This window comes from Xiphophorus maculatus, chromosome 3 (genome assembly GCF_002775205.1).
Source record: "Xiphophorus maculatus strain JP 163 A chromosome 3, X_maculatus-5.0-male, whole genome shotgun sequence".
NCBI lineage: Eukaryota > Metazoa > Chordata > Actinopteri > Cyprinodontiformes > Poeciliidae > Xiphophorus > Xiphophorus maculatus.
This window is the reverse complement of record NC_036445.1, coordinates 1,048,376-1,059,294: the sequence shown is the minus strand read 5'-3', so window position 1 is coordinate 1,059,294 and position 10,919 is coordinate 1,048,376. Positions and strand designations below refer to the sequence as shown.

The 10,919-nt window shown below is 38.7% G+C and overlaps 1 protein-coding gene across 1 annotated transcript; it reads right to left on the bottom strand.

Moving 5' to 3' along the window:
* Positions 1–725: 725 nt before the first annotated feature.
* On the bottom strand, positions 726–10,105 carry LOC102220470 (metaxin-1-like). The gene is made up of 9 exons (XM_005814508.3): positions 10,046–10,105; positions 9,472–9,612; positions 7,284–7,353; positions 7,114–7,193; positions 4,946–5,038; positions 4,680–4,862; positions 3,314–3,390; positions 1,945–2,102; positions 726–1,104 (listed from the first exon to the last, which is right to left on the bottom strand). The coding sequence occupies exons 1-9, from the start codon at positions 10,088–10,090 to the stop codon at positions 878–880; spliced, it is 1,074 nt and encodes a 357-aa protein (XP_005814565.2). The 5' UTR covers positions 10,091–10,105; the 3' UTR covers positions 726–877.
* Between the last annotated feature and the right edge of the window lie 814 nt (positions 10,106–10,919).

The window sequence follows — 10,919 nt, the reverse complement described above, 5'->3', positions numbered from 1 at the left end:
ACTTAGTTTGTAAACTCAATATGCAACTTGCAACCTTAATATTTAGCTTAAAGTACATAAGTAGCAAACTACTTATTTAGCTTCAAACCAAATATTTAGCTTAAAATTTAAATAGGTAAATATTTAGTTTAAATCTAAATATTTAATTACCAAGATAAATATGTAGCTTTAAATTAAATATTTAGCTCCAAATATTTAATTTGCAAACCAAATATTTAGTCAGCAATGTAAATATTTAGCTGCACTAGTTATTGTTGATGCTCTTCATCCAGTTTTTCTCTTCCTCTTCTTACAGGATTTCTGTAAATATCTTTGTGAGTTTTAAGGCTTTTTAAAAGAACAGTGTCAATCTAAGAAATACCTTCTGCATGTTAACTGAAAAACTTTGCTTATTAATTTAAGTAGTAAAATTGAATAATTGCAATTTATATTTCAGCACTGAGATGAAACTTAATTTTATACTCCGGTTAACAAACTTGAGTTTATTTTTTCCTGCATCAGATTACAGGAATGTTTTCATTTCATTTTCTCAAACAAGGAGCGTTAATCAGCAGGTTTCTAGAAATGGCTGAATATTTCTAAAAATTCAATCCTAATTTATAGATTTGTGCTGTAATCTGATTTTAGTTTAGTGAAAAGCAGAAACATTAAAGATATAATCCGACAAACCGAGGATCTTCCTAAGAAGAAGTAATTCATGTTTTCAAACATTGCTCCCATGAAGCTGCAGTGCGTTGAATATCTTTATTTCCTGTTCAGCACCCTGACCCACTTCCTGTCCGCTCCAGGATCATAAATTATTTCTGTTTGGATCTCTTCCTGGCCGTGAACCTGGAAAAGCTCTGGCTTCTCAGTCCCGTATCGTCCTTCGTTTTCCTCAGCCGTCTCCTTCTTCTTCGTGGGCCCCGATGTGCTCCGGGTCCGGCGGCTCCTCCAGCGCCTCCTGGTGGCCGTGTTGGATGGACACCATGCCGGTCAGCAGGGCGTAGCTCAGCATGGCGCCCAACGCAAACAGCGCCGACAGAAGCTGCTTCCTGCGCTTGTTGGGGACGTTGTCAAAGTCTCCGGCCTCCGGCGCCGCCGGCGCTTTCTGGGCCGACGGCTCTGCGGCAGGGAAATGATTATCGGAGGATTATCGGCTGTGGCTTTAGGTCAAGGCGTTAAACAGATCTAACGTGTTCATGTTGTTATAAAATGTCTTCTGCAAATATTTCATATTTTCCACTTCATTTTTACAACAATTACATAAATAACTAAAGTTCTTATTTATTATTTTCAATAAAAGAAACAAATCTGGAATATTTTTTAGATGTTTAAAATATTTAAATATCTTTAATTTTTATATGGTCTCCAACTAATATATTTAGATATTTAAAATATTTCTCATTTACATATTATTAATTTTCATTAATGCAAAACATTCTCTAAACATTTATATAATATAATGTATAATAACATTTACTATTATAATTAATATTTAAACATGTTTATATAACTTTATAATTTATTTTTAAATATTTGAAATATTTAACATTTACATAAGATTTTGATTCCATATCATTTTTCTTTAATTTGTATATTAAAATAGTTATGACATTTACATAGCAATTAATTAATACATAACACTCAAATGTTTAATTTATAAAATATTTTTATGATAATTTACTTTTTTATATTTAAAATATTTCTCATGCTGAAGGTAAAACTTTAATAAGTGGTTCAAGTTATTTTCTTTCTGTGACTCCATGTTTTCCCTGCACCAGACTCCCCCCCCCCCCCCCTCCTCCTCCTCCTCCTCCTCCTCCTCCTCCTCCTCCTCTGTCACTGAGCTCATCTGTTTACAGACAGTTTATATGAAGTCATTTCAACCCAACTTCCATAATTTTAGGGCCCAGAAGTGACTCGTGGAGCATTTTCCTGCAGATGCTGCCAGATGTTGCTCACCTCGGCCGTCTCTGGGGAAGTAGAGCAGCAGGATGTTGGAGCAGAAGTCGCTCAGGTTGTCCAGGGACTTCAGGTGCTGCTGCAGCTTTCCGTTGGGAAGTCTGCACTTCAGGATGGGAGCCAGGTGGCCGAAGACGTAGGCGTCCAGAGACGAAGGCCTGCAGGAGAAACCAGACAACAGAAATGGCAGCGTTAATGTGTGAGCTGCACACGTCCCTTTGTTAATAAAGTTTGTGATGATTTATTGAAGAATGGTCTCCAACTGAAAGTAAAATCTGGCCTGCAAGCTAAAATAAATAAAGATCATTATAATAACTCACTTAAACAAAAAGGCAATTTTTATTGCCATCATAATCCAAGTTTACGGACAAATCTCGTCCAAAGCAACAATGTTTTAAGGCTGATATTGTCACTGGACGATCCGTACCGTTGGAAGAAATATTTACGGATTATTCTTAAAATGTACATCAACAAAGTGTAACATATTTATTTACAGTAATTAAAATACTTTTTGCTATAATTTGTCATTTTGGTAGGACATGTTATAAATCTCTTAATGAATAACTGTCAATTCAGTTAAAGAATTAGAAAACAGTATTTGACTCACTGGACTGTTAGCTAGCGGCTACAGCCGGTGCGCCCCCTGGTGGACTCATCACGAACAACAAAAACATATATTTTTTATAACTTTGTCATTTTTTGGCCCTACTGGCCTTTATTTAAAAGTGCTCAGACAGAAAAGCAGGGTAACGAGGAGGAGGGAAGACGTGTGACAAAGGTGACCAGGCCGGGATTTGAACCTGCGACGGCCGCGTCGAGGACTGAAGCCTCCTGATGGGGGCTAACCCTGCACCACCACACACCCTGATTGTAGCACCTTTTTTGATCAAATGAATGTTATCATACTGGTGTTTATGTGAAGCGCTAATTAAACTATATTTCCTCACTTTTGATTCAAAAGTGACCAAAGTGAGAACTGTTGCAAAATGCGATAAAATCGTTTTGATTTTTATTTCTTGTAATTATATTCAATTAATAGACTATTTTTATGATTTCAATGGCATACAACAAGAAAATTAATAAAAACACCCTCCCTGTAAGTATTTCAGATCATGCAGTGACAATCACTTAGCTCTACGCCGTTACATTCGGCCATCTTGGATTTTTTTTTTTGCTTCCTCTGTTTTGGGACATTTTTGGGGAAACCAAAAAAGTCACAGAACAACCAGAGGAAGATCCAAGACAGTTTACAAAAACTATTAATCTGGTATAACTTGTAAAAGGCAGCGCAGAGTTTATTATTATTACCTTTAATAAAAGATAAAGATAAAACATTGCAGAACAAACCCAAAATACATTACGAACTTACGAGTCTCCGAAGAAGAACTTGTGTGAGCCGAGTCTCTGCGACAGGAGGTTCATGCACTCTGCAGCGTCCCGGTACAGCTGGAAAACACAGGTCCAAACCGCAACTCAGAGGGTAAAACTCCACAACAAACACGATCCTTAAACACCTCGGTTCTGATAAAAACACCGGGTCCAAAATGCCTCTGGCAGCAGGAAATACAAGGAGGTTCGGAACATCACCAGAACCGGAACAGAACAGTCTGAAGGGGATAGTTCAGAAAGAATAAAACGAGAAACTAGACTGACCTTTGACCTCAAAGGATTCAAGAGGGAGAGAATGAAGCTGACCTGAGATTATATTAAAATAAACCAGATTAATCAGATAAAAAAAAAAATCATTTTGCAGATTTTTCATTTAACAACAAACTGATTTTACACAGTATCAGCAGTTGGGCTCCAGAATGTTTTTCCTGCAGGTTCTAAAGGGGAGCGAAGCATTTTACTCAGGATGCTATGATGGATCTTTTACCCTATAATTAAAAACACAGACACATCAGCATTGCTGTTTTAATCAGACTGATTTGAGTTTATGTGACGCTTAGACATCGGCACAAAGCTTTGAGTCATTAGCCAGATTACTTCCAGATAATATATTACATTATTTAGGTTAAAACAGCATTCATGATAAAGTAAATCAAAAAAACTGACAGATTAAATCCCAACCAGAGGAGCTGTTCTACTTCATTTAGAACAACGTTGGATGAATATCAGGATTTATTCACTCATTCATCTTTCTGCTCATTTTTACATCAGCTTCAAACAGAAACTGCTGCTTCCTCAGGATTTATTCAGCAGGGAAAGAAGCAGAGAGCAGCCAACTATCAAACATGGTGGTGGAGAGGTGATGATGAGGGCTTGTTTTGCAGCTACAGAACCTAGACTCCAGATTTAACGTCTTGAAATTGGGCCTCTGTTTCTTTAAGAACTTCTGCTCTTTCTGAAGCTCCGCCTCCAGGACGTCGTCCCAACATGGCTCCTCTATTAACCCTTTAAAGGTTTTATCAGCGTTGCTCTGAGCAGCAGCTCCTCCAATGGGCTCAGCAGTTCCACCAAATGTTTGCTAATTGCTACTGGCTAGTCTTAAGGAGCTGAGAAGGGGAGGAGCTTCATCTTCGAAGGCGGGGCTACATCCACCCAGGCGTTTTGCACAGCTGAATGGTTGCCATACAGATTAAAGGAATTCTCAAACAGGCAGTAAAGAATCAAGGCAACACTCCTGGTTTGTTTACGATGAGAGAATAACTTTAACACATGATGAAAAGCCCAGAAAAGTGGATTTTACATGATACCGGCCCTTTAAGCTGTGGGAAGCTCCACCTTGGTCTCACCTCCTTCTCCAGCTCCTCCCCAGCCTCCAGGTGCTCGTCTCCCCTCAGCAGCCGCAGCTTCTCCAACTGCCGGCTCTGCATCCGGCCCGGCAGGAAGAAGTTCAGGGGGAACATCATGTGCTCGGCGTACCAGCGTCGGGTCACCTCCACGTAGTTCTTCGGCTCCACCCAGAAGGTGTAGATCTGCGGGAGGAAGTCCGACCCGCAGGCTGGTGAGCGGGTTCAGGACGGGACGCAGAGGTTCAGGGGGAAATCATCCGTCTTACCAGCGCCGGCATGAGCTTCTCCTCCAGCAGAGAGATGAAGGCCAGGCTGTCAGCACCTTCTTTAGCCGATAGGTCGAAGTCTGCATTGAATTTCTGAGGAAACACAAACCAGGAGGGTTTTCAGACACTGCAGATGCTAACTTGCTTATGCTATAATCTGAAATGTATAAGCTGTAAACTTTCACCTTTTTAATAAAGTTTTTCCTGATTTATTTTAGTATAGCCTCTAACTGAAATATACAAAGCAACGCTAAAACCAACATTGTAAACACTTAATAAAATAAAAAGCATTTTAACTCATTTAAAAGAACAAATCATCAAACCTTTTTTTACACAAAACAAAAAAAGACGCTTATTATTTTTCACCTTATGCCATGATTACGGACTAACATCCAAACCAACAACCTAACTTTAACTTATAAACACTTCGCCATTACATTCTCCATCTTGGATTTTTCTGCTTCCACCGTTTTCTTTTTGGGGTAAACAAAAATGGCCACAGAATAACTACCAGAGGAAGCTCTAAAAATGTTTACAAAAACAGTTAATGCAGTATAACTTAGAAAATGTTCAACAAACTTTATTATTATTATTATTATTATTACATATAAACATAAAACATGAACTATAGCACAATCAACCTAAAATACATTAGCAGTCTGCTGCTAAGCTAGCGCCTAGCAGGATAAGTAGCATGAAATGCTAACGCGGTAGAACGGTTATTTCACTCTCAAAACATTGTCTACAAAAGACTGGTTGGTGGAATGAAAAAATACTCTATGATAAAAACTTTAGTATTTGGTAATATTTGGTGGACGTTATTAACGTTATTGACTAAAAGCTAATAAAAGGTGCTTGTCCACTTCTTCATTTATATGAGGACGGCAAAGTGGGGTAAAAGATGCACTGCCACCCTGTGGTGTAACTCGATATTACGGATAAATTCAAAACATGTTCACCCCTTTAACTTCTGTTAATTTATTGACAATTTGATTAGTTTGTAACTTGTTGGATTCACATTGCGGTGTATTTAAAGGCATAACTTTCAATCATAAATAAAAAGCTGCCTGACCCTCATTCTTCTTCTTAACCTTTATATTCCCAGAATAAATAAAACCCATTAAGATTAAAAACCTATTTTTTCTGATTCTGATGTAAACTAAAGGAGACAGACTGGAGCAGAAAGTTCTGGAGAAGTTCAGCTGTGATTGCTGCAGCTTCACTCAAACAGGAGCACAGTTCTGGTTCTGGTTCTGGTCCAGTCTGAAGCTCTGCATGTGTGTCTTACTGGGTGTTGGAGAGTTTATAGGTCTGCAGATTCTGGTTGGAACATTTTCATGTTCCTTCACTACCGTGAGGACATGAAGTTATTCTGAAACCAAGGTGAGAAGAACCTGACAGGAGGAAAAACCACCAAAGATCAGCGTTGGGATGAAGAAGAAGTCGGGAGCTGTGGTTGGAAACCATGATGACTTAGACAAACAAGCAGCAGAAACGTGACTGACGGGGTTTAAAAGCTGCAGCTGAGCATGAAGACCGCAATTTGCTCCTCCTGCGGTTTCTGGACAACCTACCGCAGTGAGGTTGCCCCAGAGCATGCTGGGTAATGTCTTCCAGCTGCTGCTGATCCCAGCTGAAGCCAGAGGTTTGGCTGATAACCGCAAATGACGAAACTCCAAGTGTAACTACAGATAAAAAGCACCAGTTTCACTGGCAGATTTCCACTTAGAGCCAGGAAAAATATCCTGTTACAAGACTTTTTAAAATCGATATTAAAGGATTATTGACATAAAACAAGTTCCTTTATCTTGCTGAAATGTTACTTGTTAGTTTTGTACTTTTTCAAGTGTAGATATTTGCACTAGGAAGTAGACAAAATACTTGGTAAGGTTTTATGTTATTGTTATGAGATTATTTTGCTCCTTTTATAAAATCTCTGCAAATTATGATTAAAAATAAAAGATGCAAATGAGCGACTGGTTGGACTTCATGTTCAGTCCACAAAGTGTCACATTAAAGGTATCTGGTCTCTCTCTCTGTTTTAAATCTTAAAAAATGTCATTGTTGCAAAAGTCGTGTCAACAACCGTAAATCCAGGAGTAATTTACCTGAACTACTTATTAAAAAACAATAAATCAGTTATTTTCTCTGCCTGGTTAGACGTTCACCTGTTTCCTGAGGTGGATGATGATGTCAGAGGGGCGGGACAGAGTCTCGTTCTGATTGGTCCTCAGAGCAGGAAGAGAGCCTGGTGAAACCATGGGAAGCAGTAAAGCGTGAGAAGTTTTGGATGATTTTTTCCGTCGGAGTGAAGCGGAGCTGCAACGATCCGACTCACCGCCGGGACTCCGCCAGGGGTTGCAGATCTTTCTAAGCTTCAGCGGCGCGCCAGCGAACTGAGCGTACGCCTGCAGAACAGGAGGAATCAGAGACACGTCTTTACTCCAGCAGTTTGACCTCCAGTTAACATTTTTTATTTTCAAAAAAGCAACTAAAAAATCTAGTGACTTAAAATAGCAACTAGCAAAAAATCAACCAACTTTTTTTTTAAAAACGTGACTAACAAAAACTCTAGTACCATTTTTTAAAAAGTGACTAACATTTAAACAAAATTTGCATGTAAACAAAGATGGAACCCCGAAGAGTCAAATTATCAGCAAAAACAATAACATGTGGGGGTTTAGTCACTCTTTAAGAGTTAAAGTCATAAAACTCATCAATATTTGTTATATCTGTGAAAATTGAAATTATGAAAAAATGTAACAAAATGAGTTGATATTAAATATTTCTAAGAAAATCTTTTGAGGAGCCGCAGAAGGATAATGGCTGTTCTCAGATTCAGACAGAAACTATTTTTAATTTAAGCTGCAGCAGAAATCAGTAGCAGCTTCAGGAACCAGAATAAATGATCTCTGCAGACGGCAGGAACAAACCTCTCCTCATGTAGGGATGTGTGGGTTTCTGTTAAACTGCCCGAGACATGATGCAAGCATCTGGAAAATGTTCCCAGAATCTGCTGCTGATTAAATCACTGTTTTTGTTCACATGCGTTCTCTCATTCAGGCTGTTTGTGCTTAACGCCGCCTTTCGGTTCCTCTGCAGGTCGATCCGGCAGGACCAAAAGCAGCTTTCAGACAGACACAGTAAAACCTGACTCAGAGCTTCTGGAAGTAAAAACTGCATAAGAACAATTGGCTGCTAGTCGAGAGCCTCACTCGGTTTTACAACCAGGAAAAGTAAGGAGGAATTTCCTCATAAAACTGTGAAGACATTTATTCCACCAGCTGCATGTGAGGGAACTGGAGCTGCATATGGATCAGAGGTTCTGCTGCTCCTCCTCTGGGTCTGGGTTCTGTTTCTGCTTCAGCATCACCAGGCAGGAGGTAAAGTCAGTTTGCTGCTGAAAAGCTCCTGCAGTAAAACGCGCCTGGATGTGTTTGTTAAGTAACGTTTAAGCGCTCAGACAGGGTGGGACATCACAGCGTCCGTCCACCTGGTCACCGCCCAGGTGGGCTGAAGCCCCGCCTCCTCCATGCGTGAACCCACAGCCAGCCGTCACTCACTAACTGTTCTGCTGATTCTTAAAGCTGCAGTGTTTACTTAAAGCAGACGAACCAATCAGACTCCAGGGAAGTTCATTTACTAACCAATCACTGTCTGAGTTCAACCTGCAGCAGAAACACTTCCTGGTCAAAAGCTGAGACAGAAACATCCCGAAACTGGACGTCTGAACTGACAAGGAGCTTTCTACAACTAAATGCTTTTAATTTATGCTGAACCTCAAGAGAAAATATTCAGAAAATCAAACTTCCAACACTTTAAAGTAGTTTGCTGCCCCCTGCTGGTAATCCGCAGAATTACACAACATTCATGAACATCCAGATGCTTAATATTAGGATATAAATCATCCCGAATACTTCAGGATGAATACAGTAAGCTTCGTTAGGACAAATGACAAATAAACAATAAATATATTTGCTGTTTTTTCTACAGTTTTCAAAGCTACGACCAATCGCAGCCAACGATGATTAAAGCAGGTAAAAATGCAACAATCAGGCTTCCAAGGTTGATTTTCATTTTCTTTTGGTTCCAGTGATTAAAACGAATAAAAGAGGAAAACATGCTCCAGGTTTAGGACATCCAAGCTTTTGAATATTAACGTTGTTATTAAAACTTTCAAAAGTACCAAAGACCACGTGATCTGCAGTTAACCGAGTTATTTTAATATTAACTGTCTTAATTTCCCACTGGAAGACAGAAAGAGTTACTCAATTAAACTACTGCGGCTGTTTGATCAGCTTCCGTGTGATTTTTCGTTAAAATAAACCTTTAAATTACATTTAAAATAAGCCAGTTTGACCGTCATATTAAACCGGATTATTTAAACCAGTTTAAATAATCCGGTTTAGGTGCCAGAGCCTCATTCAGCGGTTCGGCTGCAGGATTTAACCCGCCTTTCGGTAGCAGAAACACCGCCGACAGGCAGCCGGCGAACCGACACCGACTACCAGCGGCCGAACCCTTACCAGAACCACCAGGCAGTCGGTGCTGACAGACGGTAAATCCCAGTCTCCTTCCCAGCAAAACAACTCGTCGGGGGCCGCCATCTTTTTCAACCGGAAGATGAACTTTAACACCGGAAAAGCAGCGCTCTTCTCTACCGGGGGCTACCAAAATAAAACAAAACAAAATAAAATAAATTAAAATAATTTTGTATCATCTTAAAAATGATACTTAGTAAGACTCAAATAATCTGTGCAAATTGCATGTAATTCTATTGAAATAAATTCATATGTGAAACATCAGAAATCATTCAATTCAAGTAGAGAAAACATATTAAAATCATTGTGAAGAAAATTAAATGAAATAATTTTAAACTGAACAAAACAGAATACATGGATAATAAACCAAATATATAAAAACTAACTTCTATTATAACATAAGACTATGTTGTTAAAGTCATATAAACAAATAAACAATAAAAGGAAGAATTGGCAGCAGTTAGCTGCATATGTTGCAGCCACCAATCTACATATTAAAACAACTCAAATTTAATTGAAAAGTTTAATCTCAAAAACTCAGTAGACACGCAAAATATACCTGAATTTTGGCGAAGTTGTGGTTTGGACGTTTGGCCACAAGCATTCTTGTGTTAGAAATGAGCTTCTAAACCAAAGGTCAATCTCAAGAAATCTACAAAAGTGGTAAAAAAAAAAGAAAGAAAGAGAGAAGCATTAATTACTTAAGGCAGAATATAAGAAAAATTGAACTCAACCATGAAATCAACTGAAATCATTAATTTTTTTCCCTTCTGCTCTTTTTAAAAAAAATCTGTTTCCTATTTTATAAAGGAGTGATGACTCAATGACTCCCTCTTCCTCCAGCTATATAAAATAAAACATGCAGAGACGACTGATTATGATGCTTCTTTCTGATTATTCACCATCAGTGCTGCAGCCTGCTGCAGAAACCGGCGGCCGGTTCCTTCTCCCAAAACCCAGAGTGGTGACAGAACTTCCTCCTCTTCACTTCTCAGGAGATAAAAGTTGTGAAACTGCCGTCTTCTGAAACACATGACTCTATTTCACAAACACTAGATTTACATAGTACAGTTTCAGTGTGATGCTAAAAGAGAAGGAAGTTATAAAATGGTCCAGTTTGAGGATTTTGCATTTCAGCAGAGTTTCTCCTCAATAAAAACAGGAACAACATGTTTCTTTAAAGGTATTTTTATCTACACACCAGTTTTTAGAAAACATGTCAATGATGCCTAAAAGGCGAAAAGATTTTCAATATATATCTATATATATAATATATATAACTTTCACATTATAATTGCATAAAAAGAGCATGTGGTTAAAATAACTACAAAACATGTGAGAACACAGCCTCAGTAAAGACGGGAGGACCGGAAGAAAGTAGGTGGAAGAAAGACAACATGTTGTACTTCATGTCTTTTACAGCATTACAGAAC